Source organism: Mustela putorius, unplaced genomic scaffold (assembly GCF_011764305.1).
Source record: "Mustela putorius furo isolate JIRA1106 unplaced genomic scaffold, ASM1176430v1.1 tig00000831_pilon_pilon_pilon, whole genome shotgun sequence".
NCBI classification, from domain to species: Eukaryota; Metazoa; Chordata; class Mammalia; order Carnivora; family Mustelidae; genus Mustela; species Mustela putorius.
Window position 1 is genome coordinate 2,717,785 of NW_025421490.1, and position 23,857 is coordinate 2,741,641.

At 43.3% G+C, this 23,857-nt stretch overlaps 1 protein-coding gene across 5 annotated transcripts in view; it reads left to right on the forward strand.

Annotated features, from left to right (window-relative positions):
* The window catches only part of RNF144B (ring finger protein 144B), a 170,656-nt gene extending 161,971 nt beyond the window's left edge, over positions 1 to 8,685 (forward strand). For all 5 annotated transcript variants that reach the window (XM_045085076.1, XM_004761268.3, XM_045085075.1 and 2 more), the window contains 2 exons: positions 3,764 to 3,853; positions 5,004 to 8,685. In XM_045085076.1, coding sequence (XP_044941011.1) covers positions 3,764 to 3,853; positions 5,004 to 5,144 — 231 coding nt within the window. In that variant the 3' untranslated portion in view covers positions 5,145 to 8,685. The remainder of the gene's footprint in view (positions 1 to 3,763; positions 3,854 to 5,003) is intronic.
* Positions 8,686 to 23,857: the final 15,172 nt, after the last annotated feature.

Sequence of the window (23,857 nt, forward strand, 5' to 3'; positions counted from 1 at the left end):
CCTTTTAAAATCTTGAGTCTATGTTTATCCTGCAAAAGAAGGTTATTTTTCTTAAGGAGTCTTTCTGAGGCTGCTACTTAAATGTCTAGCAGATGTCCCTTTGAGTTTCTTCACTGTGTCAGCTTAGCTTTAAAGGCAAGCTTTCGTTTTAGGGACAGCTTCTGTGTTGGGGGCACTGTCTCTCCTCTTATCACGTAGAGAGCCGTCAGTGTATTCATTTATTTTGCTGCTGTCACAAATCACCGCATACGTAGTGGCTTAAAACAGCAGAGATTTTTTTGGCTTTAGTTCTATCCTCCGGAAATCTGATGTGTGTCTCACTGGACTAAAATCAAGGTGTCCTCAGGGCTGCATTCTTTTCTGGATTCCAGGGGAGAATCCATTTCTGGGTTTTGTAGCTTCTAGAAGCTGCCCACATTCATTGGCTTGTGGCCCGTTTCTCCAGCTGTGAAGCCAGCCACATCACGTCTCCCTGACCCCTTCTTCCTTTGTCGCAGCTCCCTCTGACCACAGCTGGGAAAGCTGCTCTGCCCTTAAGGACCCTCTGATGAGATTGGCCACATCTGGATGAAAGAGTGATTAGACTGGTCACATCTGGATGATACAGGCTGTTCTCCGCCATCTCGAGCTCTTACTTTAATCACCTGTGTAAAGTCCCTTTTTCCACAAAAGCCAACAAATTCTCAAATTCTGGAGAGTAGGCCACGGGCATCAGTAGGGGAGCATTTTTTCTGCCTACCATAATTTGGTTCTCTTCCTCTTTTTGAATTTACAGAAGAAAGCCACTCAAATCAAGGGGATGTCTTAAATAACCATTCATTGGCATGACTGTGGTCTTGCTCTGGTTTTGTTAGGGCTCCATTCCCGGATAACGGGGTCTGCCTCAGTGACTCTTTCCCCCTCACCATTGGTGAAGCACACCTGGCCCAGGTCAGGTGCGGCTCAGGCAGTCCCAAGCCGAGGCTCACGGTAACCTCAGAGGTAAAAAGTGTTGTGAAGGATGGCTGAGCAGATCTCCCTCCCTGGTGTTTCTTCTAGCACGAATAAGAAGAGATAGTTCCTATTCGGGCAATGTGGACCAGTGAAATATGTCCATACCAGAGTGAGCTCTCCATCATGGTGAACATTCTTTTCCCAGTTTCTCTCTCTCTCTTTTTTTTTTTTTTTGCAAGATTTATTTATTTATTTTAGAGAGAGAATGAGAGCAAGCGAGTGCAAGTTGGGGGAAGGGTAAAAGGAGAGAGAGAATCTCAAGCAGACTCCACACTGAGCATGGAGCCAGATGCGGGGCTCGGTCACATGACTTTGAGGTCACAGCCTGAGCCGGAATCAAGAGCCAGACACCCAACCGCCTGAGCCATCCGGGCGTTGCGCACAATTTTTCGTTTCAGTTGCCTGGTTGGCTTCAGTCTGATAAGCGGCTCTGGTGATCCTTTAATATTAGTGAGTCTGTGTGTGGCTATTATGGGATGCATGCTGGCTGCCACAGGTCTGATTTTTAAGTGAAAATTAGACAAGTTGTTTCAGATGATATCTGTGTGGAAGAATTTTAATCAGCCCGATCTTGGCGTTTCAAGCTGAGGTATAAATTAGGGGAAAGAAAACTGATATTTCAGGCTGTGGAATCTCAGCAGTGTTTTTATTTATTTATTTATTTGGTTAATTCCATTGATCCTAAGCCCTTGAATGTATGTGTGATATTTGAGACCCATTATGATTCCTGACGTGTGATACTCTGGCCGAGGTTTTCACTGACTGTACACCCCTCGTGTTTTTACAAAAGAAAGACATCTTTTCTGTTTGCCCTCAGGTTTAACCAGAACATTAATTGGGTTCATATCCCAAGGAGGCTGGGCCCATGAGGTTCTTTTTAAGAAGCAAGAATGTAAGGGAATAAAGATGTGTGCCAGATCCCCCCATCCTTTGGCTGAAATATGTTTGGGGTATGGTGTTGCAAGGAACACACTGTTCTGTTACTTGGACTGTTCCGGTGCTCGAGTTGAAATGGCACAGATGTTAAAAGCCTGGATACACAGACTTCAAATACTGAAGCATCTTTTTCTGGTCATTGTTTTCTGAGATCTAATTTTCTTGGTTTTCGCCGGGGGCACTGGCTTGTTGGTAATGATGTTTTTCTCTCGACAAGTGTTCTATGTCAGATGGTGGTGTTGATCTTTGTTTATAGGAAAGTGTCAGAGCCTGGGTCTGGGAGCAGGATGATTGTCCAAGAGCCAAGCCTGAGACAGATGCCCAAACGGAGTGATTTCTGAGTTTTGCTGAGGTGTTGAGTTTGCTGCTGCCTTGGTCCTCATCCCTGCTGGTTGACGAAGTGTTCTTAATCTGCTCTGGGGACCTCAGACACTTGTCCCTTTCCATCATCTCTTCTCTCTCCTGTGATTTCAATTTCTACTAACATCCCCATGTGCTCAGCTGTGTCCCATTTAAAAACGTGTCCCATTTTTCTCAAGCCTGCATGACTCTCTTACTACCATTCTCTTTCTCTCTTCCTCTCTTGGAAGAAGCTCAAAACAGCATAATTGCCTCTCATCCTGGATACTTACCTCCAGTCCTTTGAAATGCACTTAGCCTGCCACATTGTCACAGACTTGACTGTGTTTTGCCAAGGCTTTGAGTACTGTCTTTTGGGTAAAATTTAATGGATGTTCCAGTCCTCCTCTAACCTCGAGTATCCACTGCCTTTGACGTCTTGACCGCCTCTGCTTCAGTGATGACGTCTCTTCTGATTTCCCTTCTACATTTCTGGCTACTTCTGTTTCCTTTCCAGGTGCTCCTGACTCATTCTTTTCTTTCTTTCTTTCTTTCTTTTTTTTTTTTTTTAGAGTGAGAGAGCAAGAAGGGGTAGGGGCAGAGGAAGAGGGAGAGAAAGGATCTTAAGCAGGCTCTGCACTGGGCATGGGGCTCTATCTCACAACTCCAAGATCATGACCTGAGCCGAACTCAAAAGTCAGATGCTTAACCAATGGAGGCGCCCAGGTGCCCCCTCCTTACGTCCTCTTTGCCTGCCTGTCTACACTCTCTCCCTGGGTGATCTCATCTACTTCTGTGGTTTTTCTCCACCCCACGTACGCTGACTCCCATCTTTCCCCCCAAATTCTCATCTGTGTAATCAGCTGCCTTTTGAACAATACGGCTTGAGTATCTCTTGAGTTTAACTGTCCAAAGTGTGGCCATCATCTTCCCAACAAAGTTCATCTCTCTGTTGTCATTTCTCTCGACCAGGCTCCTGCCTCTGTCCGGGGGCTTTGCTCTCATCTGTGATTTCTTCTCCTTCTTCCCCCATTGAGTTAGTAACCTTCCTAGGACCCCCTGTCTGTGTTTCCCATCTCAGCCGCTGGCATTTTTTCCCAGATACTCTCCACTCGAAATCTCCATTCCACGTCACACCTGTTCTAGGGCCTCCTTTCAAAGATGGTTGGTCAGGACTCTAATCCTTTCTAGACTCAGTCAAAGATGGTTGGTCAGGACTCTAATCCTTTCTAGACTCAGTCAAAGATGGTTGGTCAGGACTCTAATCCTTTCTAGACTCAGTCAAGGGTCTTGATGATTGGGATCTGTTTTCACTCCATGATTTGTGAAAGTACTGAGACATATTCTAGAGATCGTGGCCTTGGAATTCCCAGAGGCCACCATTTGTATTCCCGGAAAGAGCCTTTGCTTTCCACCACGGCCATCTGATGTGGTTAGTGTTTAGTCCTCTGTTCAGAAGAGCGTGTTTACTGAAACCTCTCTCTTTGTTTTTCAGAATGACATTTTCCTCAGACATTACGACAAAGGGCCATGCAGGAACAAGCTGGGCCACTCGAGAGCCTCAGTGATGTGGAACCGAACGCAGGTACCCTGACCTTTAAGGGAGCAGGAGCTGTATGGGACTAGGGATGGCTTAAAAAGCCCACCCCGTCCTCCTCCCCACCCTGTTCTCTGCTTACCTATCCCAGCCTGGGAGGCTCTGCGGAGCTCTGGGCCAGGGTCAGCAGCTGCCTGCAGCTAGTTCAGGAGCACGATCCCCTTGAGGGTAGGGCGAGGGGCAGGGCCCCAGAGCGGCCCAGTAATTAACAGTGACCTGCAGAATCCAGGCAGATACTCTCTCCTCTTTAAAAAAAGGATAGAATGACTTTCGTAAAGCCCTGTAAGTCGTATTTCTTATAAAAGGCAGTTCTCTAAAATCCTGTGGGCCCCTGCTGGAGCTTCGATCCCTCTGCACATGCCATTGTGGGTTTCTCTGGGAGGTTCAGAGGGCGTCCTGGTTTATTTTTAATAGTGTTTGATATTTATTAAAGACTACGTTCCTTTTAAGGGCGTCAGTGTTAATAGCCTCAGAATCATGTTAGCATCCCTATGAGACTGTCGAGGAGACTCGGGTAGGGAGAGCGGCAACAGCTCAGGGTGACACAGAGCCTGTGCCGGAGCTCAGGTTAGCGTCCGGTTTCTTCCTCTCACCTAGGATCTAGTCCCTGGCTCATATCTGGTTCAGGTCATGCCGGGCACTGGCTGAAAGGTCCCATAACTGTGACTCTTTCATATGCCTTAGGTGGTGTCTTCGTTCAGGCTGCCAGAATAAATTACCATAAAACTGGGTGGTTTGAAAAATAGACACGTATTTATCCCAGTTCTGGAGATAAGAAGCCTGAGTTGAAGGTGCCAGAATGGTTGGGTTCTGGCAAGGACCCTCTTCCTGATCTGCAGATGGCCTTCTTGTCACCATGTCCTCACATGGTGCCATGCGTGGGAGGTGGGGGGAAGCCAGCGCGCTGATAATCTCTCTTTGTAAGGGCACTAATCCCACTGTGAGGGCTCCACCCTCCAGTCCTAATTACCTCCCAAAGGCCTTCATTTCCAAATACCATTATGTTGGACATTAAGGTTTCAACATGGGAATTTTTGCGGGGTAGGGGCGGAGACAAGCATTCCGTCTGTAGTGGACGGTTCGCTGCGCATCTAGGGAGACTTAAGTGCTGAAGTAGGCTTTTCTTCCGAATTTCCAGGTGGTGGGGATCCTCGTGGGACTGGGCATCATCGCCCTGGTGACTTCACCCTTGCTGCTCCTGGCTTCCCCGTGTATAATCTGCTGCGTCTGCAAGTCCTGTCGGGGCAAGAAGAAAAAGCACGACCCCTCCACGACCTAAAGGTCTCCGCTTCTGTGCACGTGCCACGGACGTCTGGGGTTATCATGAGAAGCACGGAGATAAAGCCCCAGTTAGTGAACCTGCCCCCTCCTTGCCAAACTTTGGAAGTGCCTCTGTGTCCAGACTTTGAACTTGGCCTGCCTGTCTTTGGCATCAGAAAAGGCATCAGAAAAGCCTGTCTGAAGAGAAGGACCTGGGTTCTGCAGTCTCAGCCGGCGTCTCTGGAGCATGTCGGGAAGCTTTGGGGCTGCTGAGAAGGAGCTAACCCACCGTCACTTTATCTTCCGCAGGATCCCACTGGACTGTTCAACTTTCAGCCAAATTCGAAGAGCCCAAGTGAACGCTCAGTATCATCAGTGTGTTGTCACTGTGTTGTCACGCCATCTCAGTTTTGGCAACACACATCGTAACTCATCAGCTAGAATCTGTTCTATGTTGATTTGACCCCCATGAGAAATATGGGAGAAACCCGGCTCCCCATAGGAGGGAAAGGATAACACTGTTTAAGGGGACGTTGTCGTAAGTGCCAAGCAGCAGGAGTGGGTCTGTTGGTTCTGCCTCTGCGGGCTCCCGGGGCTGCTGTTCCCGGCATTCTCACAGTGACTTGGCAGAAACACAATAGGTTTCTTCCCGTGTGATCTCTGCTTCTGCTGTGCAGAGGAAGTTGTCCCTTCCAAGCGAAGGGGTTGCGTCTACTCAAACAGTGCGGTCTGATCCAGTAGCTCTCCCTTGGCCAGTGCACCTTGGTAAAGGTGATCAACTGTCCTCCTACAGCCAGTAGCTGTGGAGGACAATCCTATAAACCAGGATTGGTTTATAGGCAACATGGATCAAGTGGCTGAGGGGTCAAGGGTACCCTTCATCATAGGTAACAGACACCTTTCCTGAGCTCTGTGTTCATGCATCCCACACAGAGTTGGCCCTAAAAGTACACACCAGGATTACGTATCCAAGTCCATGTGTACATCAGTCCGCTAAGCTGCTGCCTACCTAGAATTTCCATCCGTTGGGCATGCGTGAGTCTATCCAGTGGTACACAGAATATAAATGTTTCCTCAAAGCCATCCTGTCTTTCCTTCTGGGACAAATGTGATTTATTATAAGTCAACCTGAAGGGTTTGTTCTTTTGCATATTATATATGTAAATTTTGGTTGCAAGTTTGTAACTCACCCAATGGTATAGACTCATAAACCTAACTCTTTTAAAACAACGCCTAGTTCAAAGTCACGCCATCTCAGTTTTGTAAAAACACCGATAATCTGGTTACTTACATCTCTGCAGACACAGCTCAGAGCCGCTCTCTTCTCCGCAGTTTCGTATCGCTCTTCCAGCTTCTGGTAGGGCAGTCCAGACTCTTCCTGTGTGTACAAGAAATGGGAAAAAATAACAAAAAAAAAAAATGCAAGAAATAAAATGTAAATGCTTTCTGTATCATAAATGCTTTGGGTTGGTATCGCCTTATGGCAACTTCTTTTTCCCATTATCAGATTTTTGAATACACGGGTTTTGAAAAGATAATAAGCTTTTCTCCAATGACAGGATTACCTAATTGCCCTTAGCAACGTAGCCTGGTGCTTCATGGGAATTTGTAAGATGCTCGTAGAGAGCTCTCCTTGAAGCCGGCGACACCTTCACTGGGGACTGTCAGAACCCATCCTACTTCCCCAAGGTAACTGGATAACTGGTTATTAAATTGCTGCTATCTTGGACCTATTATTAAAGAACAGTGCTTTGCCTACGTAATGGAATGTATCCTGAGTGGGGGTGGGCATATTTAAGGAACTTGAGTTCACACGTACATATCGATACCTGATTTGTGTGCAGTACATCTCTCGGTCGTGTACATTTTTATTTACCATTTGTATAAAACATAGATGAGAACTCTGGGAAAACTTTTGAATGGCAACCAACCAAAAACATTTTTAATCATTTTTTGGAAATGTCTCAATATTAGGTGTCTTTATTTTCCTTTGAAACTCTGAACGCTTCAGAACAAGAGTACCCTCTTCTATCAATGTATTTCATATTAGTAGAAAGACAAGTGTACATGTATTTGAATAATTTGCTTTGTCTTAACACTGCCTCATTATAGCAAAGGGCATTTATAACTGCTCAGGGGATCACAGGAACTCAATGAAATTGCATTTTTGTATCAAGTATGTCTGTCCTGGCAATGTCCTCCAGCACGAGTGAACTCTCTAAGCTCAAGTCCACAAAGAATCTTTAAACAGGGGCTCATTTCGAATAACCTAACATCCTATGTTACCAGAGGCAGTGCTCCCAAATTTGGAGTAAAAGGTAGGAGAAAACATCCATACTGTTTCCTTGGCCAAACTGAAGGAATCTGTCTTCTCACAGAGATGCTGTAACAAAATCAGCTACTTTTTCATAGGGCACAGGGAGTGGGGGTTGTTTGTGAGACAGATTTTTAACAACCAGATTTAAGTTTTTAAATGTCGAAAAGTACCTGGAAGATCGTGACTTCTTCCTTATGTGGCTACGGGAATTGGCCTGTGTAAGACGGTCAGAATCCACAGGGATGGGCTGGTGGGTTAGACCGAGATAGATCTCTGTGCCTCAAAGGGCAAGGTGTAAGCCGAGCTGGAAACTTCGTTTATAAAGGAGAGAACTGGCAACGTGGATAACAGATAGATGCTCTCATTTGGGATAATTGGCCAGTGAGAGAGTTTAACCTGCCTCCTTCCTCTGTCAGTCCTATATTCTCCTGGTGATTCTCTTTCTATACTAGGAAGAAATACGGGCCTACATGATCATGTTTGGATGTCGTGGCAAAAAAAAATTTCTGTCTGGAGTAGTATAGTCTCTTTGAAATAGAAATCAAAACTCCTTCACCAAATTCTAATCTGGAGGTAATAACCCCCCCATCCAGAAACACTAACAGATATAAAGGCACAACATCTAGCTGCGGCTCCTTCTGGGAATTTTTTTCTGGTTACTAGTAGGGAGATGAGGGGGAAAGGCATAGGGAAGCAAATTTTAGAGTCGTAGGCATTCTGTTTGTTCACGTAATGGGTGTTTGCTCTGGTGTTGAAATCTCTATTTCGATAAAGAGGCCTTTGAAGAACAAATAATTCACAGTGTGAATTTTCCTGTAGCCTGCATCATGAAAATTTTACCTATCTAGATTTGAAAATCTACATGTTTATTTGAATGTAAATCACTATTGCTTGGAACCCCAAATTGTCTCTTAAAGACTATTCAGACTCTATGTATTATTTTACCCTTCTGTACACAGTGCTTGACTTTCTGTTCATGAATGGATGCCTTTATGTATATAGAACCATGTATATATATGTGTGTAGCTCTGAAGACAATTTCATAACGCCGTAGATGAGTGACCTTTTATAAAGCTGTCCAGTCGATACCTGTAGGCTGTTACATCTCATGTCGATTCATGATCCAGAAAGTTTTGTTATGTATTTAAGAAATTGCTGTTGTATTATATTTTTCTGAATTATTTGAGAAGAAAATAGCTGTTTGAGTCTCTGTATGTAGCCCCAATAAATGCAGAGCAGGAAAGCAAGTGTGTTTAATTTATGTTGTGCTGCACCTTTCTAGACACATTCAAGTTTATCCTCCAGGAGCCCACGAAGCACTATTAAATCCCAGGTTCAGAATTTGCAAAAAGCACCCAAATCTGCGGTACCAGTGTGGAAATACCTCTCACCACCTTGTTTCTTAAATAAGAGGAAGTATAACACCTTCCCTTGTTGCACACATTTTTGTTGTATGTGGGATATCCGACACGCTCTGTGCACAGGAACTGATCATTATCCAGAGAAATAACCAATAATTCAGGTCTTTGATCATTCTGATAAAAAAAATGCTGCGAGGCATTAAAGCCATTAGTTCTAGAAATTGAGGTTTGGGCTACATACTCTCCATGGTTGGTTCCAATCTTCCACAAGTCTGCTGGAGGAATGTACTTCCTTGTTAAGAATGTTAGTGGATTTACATTAGTGTTAACTTAAGGTTATTTCCATTTGATTAGTATTCAAGGCAGGGCTCACCAAATGCTGAGTGCCAGAAGTTGGTTTCCAACTAGAACTTGTGCAAAGCTGAAAGCTCACATTCTGATCTGCTGGTGATGGCGGCTCTTTATTGATTTGTATATGGTTGTATTAGGATACTGGGGACGAAGACTTAGGATTGACTTATAATTCAAATTCCATTTTCTGTTCATTCAGTTTTGAGGAAATCAGTAAGATTGTATTAAAAGGTTTCTTTTTTTTTTTTTTTAAAGATTTTATTTATTTATTTGACAGACAGAGATCACAAGTAGGCAGAGAGGCAGGCAGAGAGAGAGAGAGAGAAAGGGAAGCAGGCTCCCTGTGGAGCAGAGAGCCCGACGCGGGGCTCGATCCCAGGACGCTGAGATCATGACCTGAGCCGAAGGCAGCGGCTTAACCCACTGAGCCACCCAGGCGCCCCCATTATGGTTTCTTAATTTGCTTAATCCTTTCCTAGAATGTCAACATTTTTTCATTTTTAAAGTGTCTTTGCTAAACTTGAGTTAGCATCCCCAAAGAATGATTGAATGAACCATTTTAAACAGCAGTGATTTTAATCAGTGCCCAACCCACAAGCTCATTGCCATGTAAATTATGAGCCTAGTGAATCTGAAGAATTATAATTAGGTTTTTCTGTAATTCAATTAGTTTCATCTGTTAGATAATAAATTTATTTTTTAGACCCTAACGATAGTATCCAACTCTACATTATGAGAAAGAAATGAGTTTCTTCAAATAATTTAGTAGCAATTTATACTATGTTTTATTTATGTATTTTTACATAAACTTTCTAAAGAACTTTTGAGAACAATCCTATGAGATAAGTGGAATAGATCTTAGATGCATTTCCTAGATAAAGCAGTGGTTTTATGTTCATGTCTTACCAAGGGTCACACTACCCTGGTAGCCAGAAAAAGAATGTAAGACTCCTTCAGAATAATTCCAGCACTTTCATTGGATCTGGTCTTCATTCCCATATCTGTGAATACCAAGGGAATGAATTCCCCTCTCAATTACGGGCTTTGGTGGAGGTATATGTAAGACAATCATTATTTCAAATAACCATTGAGATTCTGTGCTTTTTGCGTGTCTGACAGCTTGCCTGGGGCAGATGGCCACTCCTGAGGTCAACCCCAGTCCCTCCCTGGTTTAGGTAGAGGAGAAGGGCAAGTGGAGGGCAAGCTAGTCAAGAAATTACTAGGTGGTGTGTATCCTGCTAACACTGGAATGAGAATTGCAGGTGGGCCCCCGTACTTAGTTCAGATGCCAACATGTTTTGCCTCTTCTCTATAATATAGAGTACATTGTCACAGGCTCCTCTGATGTTGACAGTCAACACTCAAAGTGATTGTTAAAGCCAAATCCTTTCCTTTTAACATCACCAGCTTATGCTATAATGTGTATTTGTGGCTGATCATAAATCAGTCCACTGGCAGTTTCAAAAACAAGAAAGGAGGCTGTAAATAATAGAGTTATTGAATGGATTTCTGATGTGTATAAAGAAGTTGTACTTCGAATTCCATTTTCTGCCTCTATGTTTTTCAATTTTACCTGTGCAATTCTATCAGTTCTCCCTTTTTAAATTTTTTTAAAAATTTATTTTGCATGTTGAAGCTGGAATTCAGGCTTTAGATCAGAAGAGAATGAGGTCTGCCATTCGCCTTAATGATCTGGTGTGATCGAGGAGGGATAATTTTGAGGAATGGTGGGGGTGATTCACATGAATGCCATTGAGCGCATTCAGATAAAATGAATGTGAAATTTTTCTCAAGTTGTGACACTTCTGATTATTGATCAGTCTGGACCTCGTTTCTGAAGCCAAGCCCATTTGTTTAACTAAAAGCAAACAAGTCCAGAAACCCACACGCCGCCTGCATGATGTGTCCCGAATTCCAGCCTGGCCCTGGGACTTTGGCACCGCAAGGGCACGTGAACGGAATGTCGGGAGAGGGTTGGCAAATCTGATGTCACCCGGGGCACAGAACAAGCAGGCAGTGTCCTCTCTTCTCCCTGCCCCCTGCCCGTCTAGACGGGTGTGGGATCAGGGGACAGACACCCAGCTCGCAGTAAGATGACTTTACTCTTGATTGGTGCTGTGGTCCCCGAGGCCAACCATTTAAAGTGTCATTTCCTCTGTCCTGGCTCAGGCATAGAGGGTCCGATGAGGTCACAAGCGTCAGAGGGACATTGTTTTTTAGAATGGGTGAGAAGGGGAGCCATTCCATGGCCTTGTGTGTGCTACGGCCATGAGTATGGGTGACCAGTTTCCAGCCAGACACTGTTCCCAAAGGAGAAGAGGGAGGTTAATACATTTCAAGCTTGCAGATGTATGTTGAGACAGGAATGACCTCCTCAGAAAATACATCGTCTTTCTAGATTTAAAAATTTCCTTTAGGGGGCACCTGGGTGGCTCAGTGGGTTAGGTCACTGCCTTCGGCTCAGGTCATGATCTCAGGGTCCTGGGATCGAGCCCCGCGTCGGGCTCTCTGCTCAGCGGGGAGCCTGCTTCCTCCTCTCTCTCTCTCTGCCTGCCTCTCTGCCTACTTGTGATCTCTCTCTGTCAAATAAATAAATAAAATCTTTAAAAAAAAATTTTTCCTTTAGGTTGCTTTTTCACAAGGAGATATTTCAAAGATAAATATTTATCTAATCGTATGCTCAATTAAAATGGAAGCTAGGTGGAAAGAAAAATGCAAAATTCAAATATCAACACAATGATTTTGGTGGAGAGCTAGCTGGTTTACTGTAGAAACTCACAATTTCACAATGCCATATGGTATGCAAAGTACTTTCAAACACATTTTCTTTTGCTCTTCCTACTACTCTAGCAAGTACCTATTAATACGGCCCTCCCCAACTGACAGGTGGGAGGTGAGATTCAGGGCCTAGGTGACATGGCACAATCATAGGATGGGTTAGTGACAGAGCTAGAAGCATCTTTCATGAGCCAGCCTAGGGCCTCTTAGCATTATTTTAACTTTTTTAAGTGTCTTGAAGCAACACATTTATTAACCTCAGTTTCTGTACATCAGAAATTCGGCATGAGGTGGCCGACCTCTCTGCTCTCCACCTTGCTGGGCTGAAGATCAAGGTCTTGGCCAGCTGTTGTCATTTGGGACTCAGAGTTCTTTTCCAAGCGCACTGATTATTGGTAAAATTCAGTTCTTTCTCATGCCTTCCTTGTGATCCTGTGTATCTTCAAGCGACATTGAGGTGTCAAAAGTTCAGAAATAGCAGAAGCAAAACCAACGAATTGCCCAAGGAGTAGTTAGTAAAAGTTGATGGAACACACACCAAAAAGACTATGAGCCAGGAGCACTCAGTGAACCAAAACCTGGAACGCAGTTTGGAGTTCTATTGTTATAAAGCAGCTTATATAATGAGAGAGCAGTGTCTGTTTAAAAGAGGGATTGGTTATAATAGTGGCATGTCCTTAAATGATCATGAATTGGTCAGTAGTTGCTTCATACCAACCTTGGGAGGCAGTTCACGTTTTGAATATAATTTTCAGAGGTATAAGTAAGAAATGACCCAGGTCAAGTTAGTCTTGCAGAATAAGCTAAATTAAGCTTTGTTTGTATGACTAAATTGGTTTTAAATTGCAATTCAGGGCATTTCCTTTCCTTTCCTTTTCTTTTTTTTTTTTTTTAAGATCTTATTTCTTTATTTGACAGAGAGAACACAAGCAGGGTGAGTGGTAGGCAGAAGGAGAAGGAAGCTCCCTGCTGAGCAGGGAGTCCAACATGGGGCTCAATCCCAGGACCCTAGGATCATCCTGAGCCAAAGGCAGATGGTTAACCACCGAGCCACCAAGGCGCCCCATTGTAATTCAGGGAATTTTCAAGACTGGTCTCTTTCTTATTTTAACAATTCCCCCCTTTTGGTCATTCTCTCCATAGGCTGAGAATTCTCAACCACTATGGTGTTATTCCGTGTCACCGCTACTGATACAGTCAGGCTAGGGAATCGCACAGTTGAAGTTTCCATCCAGTTGCATAATCAGGCCGAGATATAATCAACATCTTCATCACTTCTGTGGTTATTGTTGGTTTCATCCAGTTGTTTGATCCTGATGGATACCATTTGGCATGTGAGGAGCTGCCGATGAGTGTAAAGCCCTAGAAAATATGTAACACACCGGAGAAGTTTGATATGAGGACTAGAAAAAGAGCAGTAGTTAAGGGCTGCAAAGTTCTCAGGGGCCAAGATGTAGCCAATTAAATAACTGAAATGGGTTATAATTCTTGAGCTTAACATACGTAGGCACGGCACGACGGATTAGCAATCACATGTCCTCGTCATTACCTAGGACAGGGCGAACACGAGACCTTTTGTTTCAAAAGGTGGTGCTTGTAGGAGGGCTTCTGCCTAAATGAGCTTCTCTGTGATGTGAGCAAATCAGATAATTAAATGAGAGATACTTCTATAGAAATAAAAGGTGAACAAAGATTGACAGTTCAAGCAGACTATAAAACTGGTTTCTGAGTTCGGAGAGCAGCCCATTGAGAAGAGTTCTGGATGTTGGGTCGCGAGAATCATCAGACGGGAGCCGGGCAGGCAGTGGCGATCTGTCAGGTTTTCAGGTTTATGACGTGAATGTTTCTAATGATGTTTCTGAGTGGCCACATTGCAAAAGGCGCGAAGATTGCCCCCACCCATGAGCTGTTGTGGTGACTTCTTTGAAGGCCTTATCAAATAGCCCAGCTTTAGCTTCCATGGTTTCTGGGAAAGAGCAATTTTAGTTCCATAGAAATTCCAAGTCAAGAGAGTGGGAGAAAATTAGAAATGTTGGCTTTTGGAGGGCTCTAGCCAAATACTGAGGGGAACCAGAAAATTCAGGGTTCAGCCCAGTTATAGGGAGAACACAAAACCTCAAAGACAATGAGCAACTCCGAATCTGACATCCATAAATATCAGATAATTTTTTCCTAAAAAATCATCTTCCTTTTCCTCAAAGATAACCACAGTAAGTCTTATCTGTCTGCAGAGTAAATCTAGTTTCAGTAAACTTGTCCTGATTATTTACATAAAGGAAGAATGTGACTGACCACATAGGCTCTTTTAAACTGCTTTGCTGGAGATTTTCATGAGGAATTGCAGACTGGTCATTCAAAACACTCTTGTTTTGAAGAGTTTCTGAATTCTGGAGGGATCAAGAAGGTAAGCGTTTCAACCCTTGTTGCAAAGAGACACTTTACCAAATTGCTGTAAGTTATAGAGAGCTTAAAAGAGGAGAAAAAGGGGTCCTTTAAATCTCAGAAACAAAACATTAAAGAACCAGCAACATTTTAAATGGAATCACAAAAAGTCCCCATCAGTTCATGCTGTAATGATACCTGCTTTGCTTCTCGTTGGCTTAGCAGCTTTATGAGTCCATTGGTTTTCCATCAGAGTTTTAGAAATTCTTACCCAGTTTGGTGCTATGATGTTCGAGTTCTCAGAAACTGCATTTTAGAGTTCTTGTCAAGGTCATTTCTATGAATCTCCTTGAATATGGAGTACTTTTGTTTATAGTTCGTTGTAAATGTTCTCAGAGAAGAATCAAGAGTAAAACAGTAACTGTCTATAAATGACAAAAGACTTAAAAATGGCCCTGGTTAAAGATCTGAGGACAGCTCATTTTAATGCAATTGAGAAGGGAATGTGGTCATTTCTATGACATACATTTAGAAATTATGACTGATTTTATACCAGGACATGTCAGTTTTTAGGAATTTCATACAAATATCCCCTATAGAAAGTTTAGCATCACTTCTTATTTATTTTCTTTCAAATGTAACATGTACAAAAAGTTACATAGTTGTAAAAAATATTTTCTTAACTCTTCTAATAGAGAAGATTCAGTTTTCTTAAATAATCAAAGACCTGACAGAGACAAAACACAGAATCTCAGTTTTCTAGGCAGATCACATTAAAGGTAAAGGAAAAACTTTGCTTACAATCTTATTAAGAGCAGACCGATAATCTAATAAAACCTTGTCCCTTTAACAGTGAGAAAACCAAATTCAAATTTTACAGCAGTGTACTTTTGACATTAAAACTACCCTTTTCTTTTTAACTTAAATAAATCTATTCTGATCTTAGTGAGACTTGCCCACACATAAAATTCCTTTCTCAAGATTCCTTTCCCACAAACCTTTCTACAACTTTCTATAGCCATTCAGCTTTTTTTTTTTTTTTAAAGATTTTATTTATTTATTTGAAAGAGAGACAGTGAGAGAGAACATGAGTGAGGAGAAGGTCAGAGGGAGAAGCAGACTTCCCATGGAGCTGGGAGCCCGATGTGGGACTCGATCCTGGGACTCCAGGATCATGACCTGAGCCGAAGGCAGTCGTCCAATCAACTGAGCCACCCAGGCGCCCTCAGCTTTTTTTTTTAAGATTTTATTTATTTATTTGACAGAGAGAGATCACAAGTAGGCAGAGAGGCAGGCAGAGAGAGAGAGAGAGAGAGAGAAGCAGGCTCCCCGCTGAGCAGAGAGCCCGATGCGGGGCTCGATCCCAGGACCCTGAGATCATGACCTGAGCCGAAGGCAGCGGCTTAACCCACTGAGCCACCCAGGCGCCCCAGCCATTCAGCTTTTATCCTCTTTTACTTTTCTGATCCTGGAACAATCATTCTAATTAGGGCAAAATTGCTTATTTTTTTTTTCCTTTCCCAAAAACTAACCAACCAATCAACCTCACATCCTTCAGCCGTTTCCTTATTAAAAATAAAAAATAAAAAAAATTTAAAAACCTATTTTCCTCACCTACTTTTCATATACTGTTGTTTTCTTTCATTTTTGTTATTTATAGCAGTTTCATTTTTACATATGGATTATAAATTTTAACTTTTAATAATCTTCGCTTTCCAGAGAAACCTTAGAAGCAAGCAATTGTGAGTGGTCCTATATTAGTATCCCATAGTAGATTAGCAATTTGTAAATACACTTCATAATTTCTAGAATTGTATTCTTCCTCATTTTTAAAAAAAGATTTTATTTATTTTACAGAGAGAGAGAGTACAAACAGGGGGAACAGCAGAGGGAGAGTAGAAAATAGGCTCTCTGCTGAGCAGGGAGCCTGATGCAGGGCTTGATCCCAGGACCTCGGGGTTATGACCTGAACTGAAGGCAGACACCTAACCAACTGAACCACCCAGACACCCTCATAATGACATTTCCTGGACTTCTGGATGGCTCAGTTGGTTAAGAGTCCTCCTCTTGATATGGGCTCTGGTCATGATCTTGCGGTCCTGGGATAGAGCCCTCCGTGTCCTCTGCACTCAGCGGGGAGTCTGCTTGAGGATTTCTGTCTGTCTCTGCCCCTCCCCCTGCTGGTGTGCATGCGTGAGCACATACACATGCACGCTCTCTCAAATAAATGATCTTTTTTTTTTTTTAAAAAGATTTTATTTATTTATTTGACAGAGAGCACAGGTAGGTAGAGAGGCTGGCAGAGAGAGAGAGAGAGAGAGAAGCAGGCTCCCTGACGAGCAGAGAGCCCGATGTGGGACTCGATCCCAGGATCCTGAGATCATGACCTGAGCTGAAGGCAGTGGCTTAACCCACTGAGCCACCCAGGCGCCCCTCAAATAAATGATCTTTAACAAAATTTTCTTTCATCGTGGCATAAAACACGTTTACTTATAAAACGAAGTGTCTTTTGCCTCTTTGTAAAAATTTAAAAGACCAAAGTAAATATACTTATGTTTATCATTTAATGTTTACCTTATTTTTAAATGACTTACATATTCAATAAATACCTATTATTTAGTTTATCTTAGAAATTTTTCTTACTTACATTTATTTACTTATTTTTACAATTGTGTTTGGATTAGACATTGAACAGCTAACCATTATCTTAAGATAGTTTCGTTACTGACAACTTTTCAAGGCATGCCTGCTTTATGAAGCCAACACACTTTAGCTTTTATTTATTCAAGATTATCCCAGATCATGTGAAATTGAAAAACATTTGGGCTGGTTTCTTTAATCCAATTTAATAGAGCTCTGTACAAATAAGTTTTGGCAATACCATCTGGAGGTAGAAAAACATCGTATCTCTATATCTATGACACATGCATAAACATACAGACAGATACAAACAAAGATCTTACAGTTTTTGTTTTAAAGGTTTTAGCCATGACCCAGGTGTAAAACTGAAAAGAACAGTTGTGTCCAAATTGTATTCTGGCAGATGGACTGAGTTAAGTTTACCTGCTCAGGTGACTTAAGTTTTTTTCTTTTAACTAAGTATTTTTCCTTGCATGCTGCAAGGTTTTATTTTATTTTCATGCTGTGACTTTCACAGCTAGTTTTGGAGTGATTTTGTCTTTTTAGTAACTTCTCTACACCCATCAAAGAATGGATTTCATTGTCTCTGAAAGGTTTGGAATCCTTTCTTTTAAGGATGTCCTTTACAGTGGACATCCTTAAAAGTTAAAGATTCCCCTAAATAGCCACTACAATTCCAAAAATTCACTCATTTTCCAAAAAGGCACAAAAGCCTGGTCCATAGACCAGGCGGAACTCATCTCTGAATACAGATAACACTACAATGTTCTAACTATGAGGAGCTCTGTTTTCCAAAGCTATTACAAAACACAGGGCCTCACATGTTTCCCCCACTTCTTTTTTTTTTTTTTTTAATAAAGATTTTATTTATTTATTTGGCAGACAGAGATCACAAGTAGACAGAGGCAGGCAGAGAGAGTGAGGGGAAGCAGGCTCCCTGCTGAGCAGAGAGCCCAATGTGGGACCCTGAGATCATGACCTGAGCCAAACGCAAAGGCTTAACCCACTGAGCCACCCAGGTGCCCCTCCCCCACTTCTGAACAGAATAGAGTGACTTCCCAAGAAGCTTCAACAAACAAAATCAGAAAGCAAGCATGCCCAGAGAAGTTGGAGGCTCAGAATGCAAAGACAGGAGTTTCGATCCAATTTCAGTGTTGATGAGAAAGTATCTGGGCTGCTGGGCTCTCTGGGTACCAGACCCATTTTGCTCACTGGCCTCAGACACATTGGGGGTCTTTTTCAGATGGCATTTCTCATGCCATGAAGTGGCGAAGGTTCAGAAAGAGCAGAAGTGAAACCAGTGAATCGCCAAAGTGGTAATGAGTAAGAGGTTACTGTGCACACACCAAAAAGACAGTTTATAAACCAGGAACACTCACACTGAAAGATGGAATATGAGGCTCAGCAGCATATTATCATAAAGCTGCTTATGTAGTGAGGAAGCGGTGATTGATTATAGTATTAGAATTTTCTTGAATGATAGGGCATTGGTCACTGGTGACCTCCTATCAATGTCGGGGAGCAGTTTTGCTTGTGATTTTCAGAGGCATAAGCAAGAAATGACCCAGGTCAAGTTCGCCTTGCAAAATCAGCTAAGTTAAGCTTTGTTTGTATGACTAAACTGGTTTTGTCTGCTCGGGGGAATTTTCAAGGCTGTGTTCTGTTGGCATTTTATTTTCACAGAGTTCTTCACAGTCACTGCAGATCTCTTTGACTTTCTCTTCTTCTCCATCTCTGATTTCCCTGAAAGGGACATAGGCCAATATGTTTATGGCGTACGGCGGTCATTCTCAGTGGGTCATTTCGCCTTTTGCTGTTTTGTTTCCCTGCTCTGTGAAGCCAAACACGTCACAGACATGATGAAGAATTCACAGCTGAAGAATTCACAAACTCAGGGAAGCGTTAAGAGCAAAACCTAGCTTTCCTACAAGGAAATTGTGGTCCCCGGTTTCATTTGAATCTGGCACAGCAAGGTGAGAGCAGCTTCCCTTCTTCTGGCTGGAAGGTCCATTTGGTCTTTCCAGGAGACAGATCTCACGTTTTTCAACAAAGCTTCAGAAATTTCAGGATTGGCTTGAATCTTGTGTCAGTTTCAGAAGGGACAAGGCCTTGTGAAAGCTGATTTAAAGTACGGGACGGTGTTTCTCCTCAAGTCAGACCACTAAAGCAAGGGATTTGAGTTAACCCATTGCTGGGAGTTGTTGAGGGCCCTGTACTGGAAATCAAGGTCATTCCCTTCTCCCCTCTCCTGCCCAGTGCAGGAATACAGACCCGGACCAGGTACTTTAGGTGTTTTGAGCTAGAAAGACTGCTCTTCTGAGTAGGATGGATGAGTAGATGGAGGTGTGAGAATGCTACTAGTCCCTTGTGGCTTTGGACAATACACAAGTTATCTTGGCTCCAGCTTCCTCATCTAGACCATTGGAAGTGACTGTTTTCTAGATCCTAGAACTTCTTACTAGATGAGGAACTGGTAATTGCCAGAAGCAGCTGCTGGGCACCAAATAATGGATAATTCCAGAAGCATGTGAAAAATATTACCAGTTTATTTAAAATAAGAAAACTTAAAGAACAAGGGTTGAACGTCATGATTTGTTTATAGTTCTTGATGGTTGAAAAGAGTTACAGCAAAAATTGCTTGGGGGAATTTCCAGGGACGTGTCTCTTCTAGCATTTATATTAGAGACATCAGAACTTCATTATCCTTATTTGAAGCACACAATGGATTATATATAATCTGCATGTAACAGTCTTAGGATTCTTTTAACATTCGGTTGCTTGCTGTTGATTAGTTTTTCCTCAATGTTTCTGGTACACATCGCATGTTCTATGAAGTGAGTTAAATTTAAGGGGTAACTCTGTATTGATGGATGGGATACTATGTGAAAGTGTGTGTGTGTGTGTGTGTGTGTGTGTGTATGTGTGTGTGTGAATGAGTAGTAAATACCCAGGTGGATGGCTGGCACATCAACTTAGACACCATGACATTTTTATTCAGGCTGAAATAATAAATTTTACTTTCAAACGCAGAACACAAAACTACTTCCGGATTTCAAACAGTGAATTAAGAATTGACGGTTACGTAAATATTTTTAAGGGCTTTAAAAAACATTTTGATTTTTGAACTAAAATGTGTTTATTTTTCCATGGATTGCCTGAAACCCACAATATAAGCTTCTCTCATTTGTGACAAAATGTTTCCACTTAGGGCTTTTGACATTGGAGAGTAACATTTTTTTTTTTTTAAGATTTTAATTATTTACTTGACAGATCACAAGTAGGCAGAGAGCCAGGCAGAGAGAGTGGGGGGAAACAGGCTCCCCGCTGAGCAGAGAGCCCGACACAGGGATCAATCCAAGGACCCTCGGATCATGACCTGAGCCCAAGGCAGAGGCTTTAACCCACTGAGCCACCCAGGCGCCCTTGGAGAGTAACATTTTTAAGAGTGGTCTTATTTCTAGTATTTCTAGTATATCAGATGTCACAAATATAACTGTGACCGAACCCACGCGAGTTCCCTCGGTGAGTCCCAGACACAGCAGGTGGAGTGGTCCCACAAAGGATACTCTCATCTGGAATAATTTCCAAAGCCACGACTCCCTGAGCAGGGGTGGATGAGTTCCTGTCATTGAGGGTTAGTGTGACTATGAGACACAGAAACCTCGTCGACAGGTGCAGGGGCCGCATACGGTCGCGCATGCGCCTCTGCGTACCCTGTACGTTATGTAAATGAGGCTGAGGCTCCTCCTCTGGCAGGGAGTTCAGTGCTATGCTGACGTCAAGGTCATCAGTCATGCTAGAGGTCACTCTCTGGTCCATCTGTGCAGGTGCACCGCAGGGGCTCCGGCCAGACTGTGCGCGTGGTCTCTGCAGGCTGGGGGTCCCCGCAGGGCGGCGACTGTCGCCGGAGCGGCGGTGTCTCTTCCCACCTGCCCGAGGTCAGAGACAGGTAGAAAGAAGAGCTCGAGGGAAAATGGGAGACAGAGGTGGGTGAGTACTAGCAGGCGGGCAGTGAAGGCCAGCTTGGGGGTCTAGCTCGTGACAAATCCCTCCTTTAGTTTTTTCCTGCTCCTCATTCTTGAGGGGCATGAGGAGAAGGTCTGTTTTCTGTAGCTACTTCCTGCTGGACATGGACGGAGTCATAGGACGGGATAGACGAGCATATTATATCCCCTGGTAGGTGTGTCTGTGGATCACCAGGTTCCCCCCACGCTGCTTGTGTTGCTCCCGTTTGTAATTTGATGATCTCTATGCTCGTGGACCCAAATCATACCCGACAGTTATGTATGCGAGGTTCAATCAGTAGTAAGAGCCGTCTTCAGTTTGTGTCCCTCTGCCATGACCCTACTGAGATTTACTGGGGAATTTACTTCCCAAGCACGCTCTAGTGTGTTTATGGCTTTTTGCATCTCTAGGATACTAGTGACCAGGACTAACGTCAACAAAGTGTTCATTTCAAAATCAGACCAAGGTAGAGGGGGTTGAGTACTGTCTGTTTTGCTGTATACTGGACAGTCACAGAGAGAATGATTCCGTCTCCAGAATAGAAGTTTCATGTTAGTGAGTGGCTCGCAGGAGTATCTGTTGTCATCTGGTGCTGGTGGCGTTTCTTCCTTCTGGGGCCTCTGGTGCAGATGCTTTTTGGCTCTAGTACGGTGCATCCAAGATGCGAGTCTATTTTAAGTAAGAGTGTGGAGTTAATAGCCCTAGGCAGAGCCTGTCCATAAAGGGTATAGTTGATCTGGGTTGGGCTCAGTTTTCTAAGTTTTGATGTCCACCCAGTCCCCAGGTTCATACAGGTGAGGCTTAATTTCAGGAGGCAAAAAATCTTCCATATTTGTTGAGTGTATCTATCACCTGTTGGAGATTAGTTATATGCTTAAGGTCTAGAGAAACCTCTGGAGGTTGGAAGGAGTCAGAACCTTTTGGAAAGAGCCTCACGTAAGTCATTCGGAATGGGCTGAGCTTTTAGTTTGCTCTTTGGGGCGGCTCTCATTCTAGGGTGAGCTGTTGGTAGTCACTTCAACCAATTCTCCTGGGTCTCCTGGCACAATTTTGCCAGGGTCTTTTTCAGAGTTCTGTTAGCACAGTCTGTCTTCTACGAAGACTGAGGCCTCCAGGCAGAGTTTAATCTCAACTTGTGTGTAAGGCCTTTGTTACTTTATTAGCTCCTTCTGTCCTACAGGAAAAGGCCTTTATCCACCCAGTAAATCTATCTGTGAACACCAAAAGGTATCTGAACCCTCCAGGGGCCTTTGGCATTACAGGGAAGTCTGTTTACCAGTGTTCCCCAGCATAGTCCCCCAGCTCTGGGTTGCTCTAACTAGACAGGGTATTGGGGGTCTGGTTTATACATTTGTCTACAGGAGACACATTGGTTTCTTATCCTCTCAATAATTTCCTTCATTGCTGGCATGCCCATAATCTTTATTAACAGTAGGTATGAAGCTTACCCTAATGGGTGAGTTGTGCGTATTCTTAAGGAATCCCCAAGCAACCTGCCCAGATTCTCTCATTCTTGTTTACCATCCGTCCTGTGACTACTGGAGGCCGTTAATAACCTTATTTTACAGCCTGAGCTCATCCTGGAAGTAGGATGGAGAGAATTTACATAGTGGCAGAGAGGAGGTTAGTGGCACATGTGAAACTCCCCAGTCTTGGCAGCCCTTTTCCCTCATGTGGCTCCATGGGCAGGAATTCCAGAAAAGGCATATTTAGTCTCAGGCTACATTGTCAACACCCAGTCTTTACTCCATTCTAATATTCTGCCTAATATTTCTGCCTTTTGGGCTGAGGTGCCCGGGGCCATCTTTTCATCTCTGTGAGAGCATTTAGAGATACTACTGCATATTCTGCCCTTCTTCTTCTTCTTCTTCTTCTTTTTTAAAGATTTTATTTATTTATTTGATAGAGATCACAAGTAGGCAGAGAGATGGTGGAGGGGTGGGGGGAAGCAGGCTCCCTGCTGAGCAGAGAGCCCGATGTGTGGCTCGATCCCAGGACCCTGAGATCATGACCCGAGTCAAAGGCAGAGGCTTAACCCACTGAGCCACCCAGGAGCCCCATATTCTGCCTTTCTTAGTCAATTTTCCATAAAACCGCTGCCATCTACAAACCGGACTTCCTCTGCATTGGACAGAAGTTCACTGTGGAGATCTCTGCAGCTAGAGTAAATTTGATCAAGTACTTTATGACTGGGGAGTAGGGTGGCAGCTCTATCTGGGAGGTGGGGGTGTCTCTATGAGCATGGCCTGCTGCTGTAACATTCTGGTTTGATTCCAAAAAAACTTGAAACCTGGTGTGGGGTCCAAACAGTCATTGGTTGGCTGATGGTTTTTCTGTTTCCTTTACCGAGAGGAATGAGGCTGCTATAGCACTCAGGCCAGGAGGCCGATGCCTGGCCACTGTGTCCAACTGTTGAGAAAAATAAGCTACCATTCTTTTTAAAGGCCCCAGCCTTTGGGTTACCAGCCCTACAACTACTCCTTATCTTTCATGTACACACAAATCAAACAGCTTGTCAAAATCAGGTAATACTAAGGCTGGGGCCTTCATAAAGAAGGCTTTGCATTGTCCAGCTTCAGGAAAAGGGGCAGGTTTAGCGATTCCAAGTCAAGAGAATGAAAGAAAATTGGAAAGCTTAGTGTGGTGGTCAGAGCCAGGGATTCAGCTCTAATAAACTAGAAAAACTCAGGATCCAGCCCAGGTTTATAGGCAAACAACTAACATTAAACAATCAGAACTGGAATCTAACATCCACAAAGATGTGGTATTATAATTTTTCTCCAAAATCCCCCTCACTGGCATCAAAACCCAAATAAGATTAATTCGTTTGTAAAACAAGTCCGGTTTTAGCAGACTTAGCCTAATTATTTACATAAGCTTGGCAAGAATGGCAGTTGA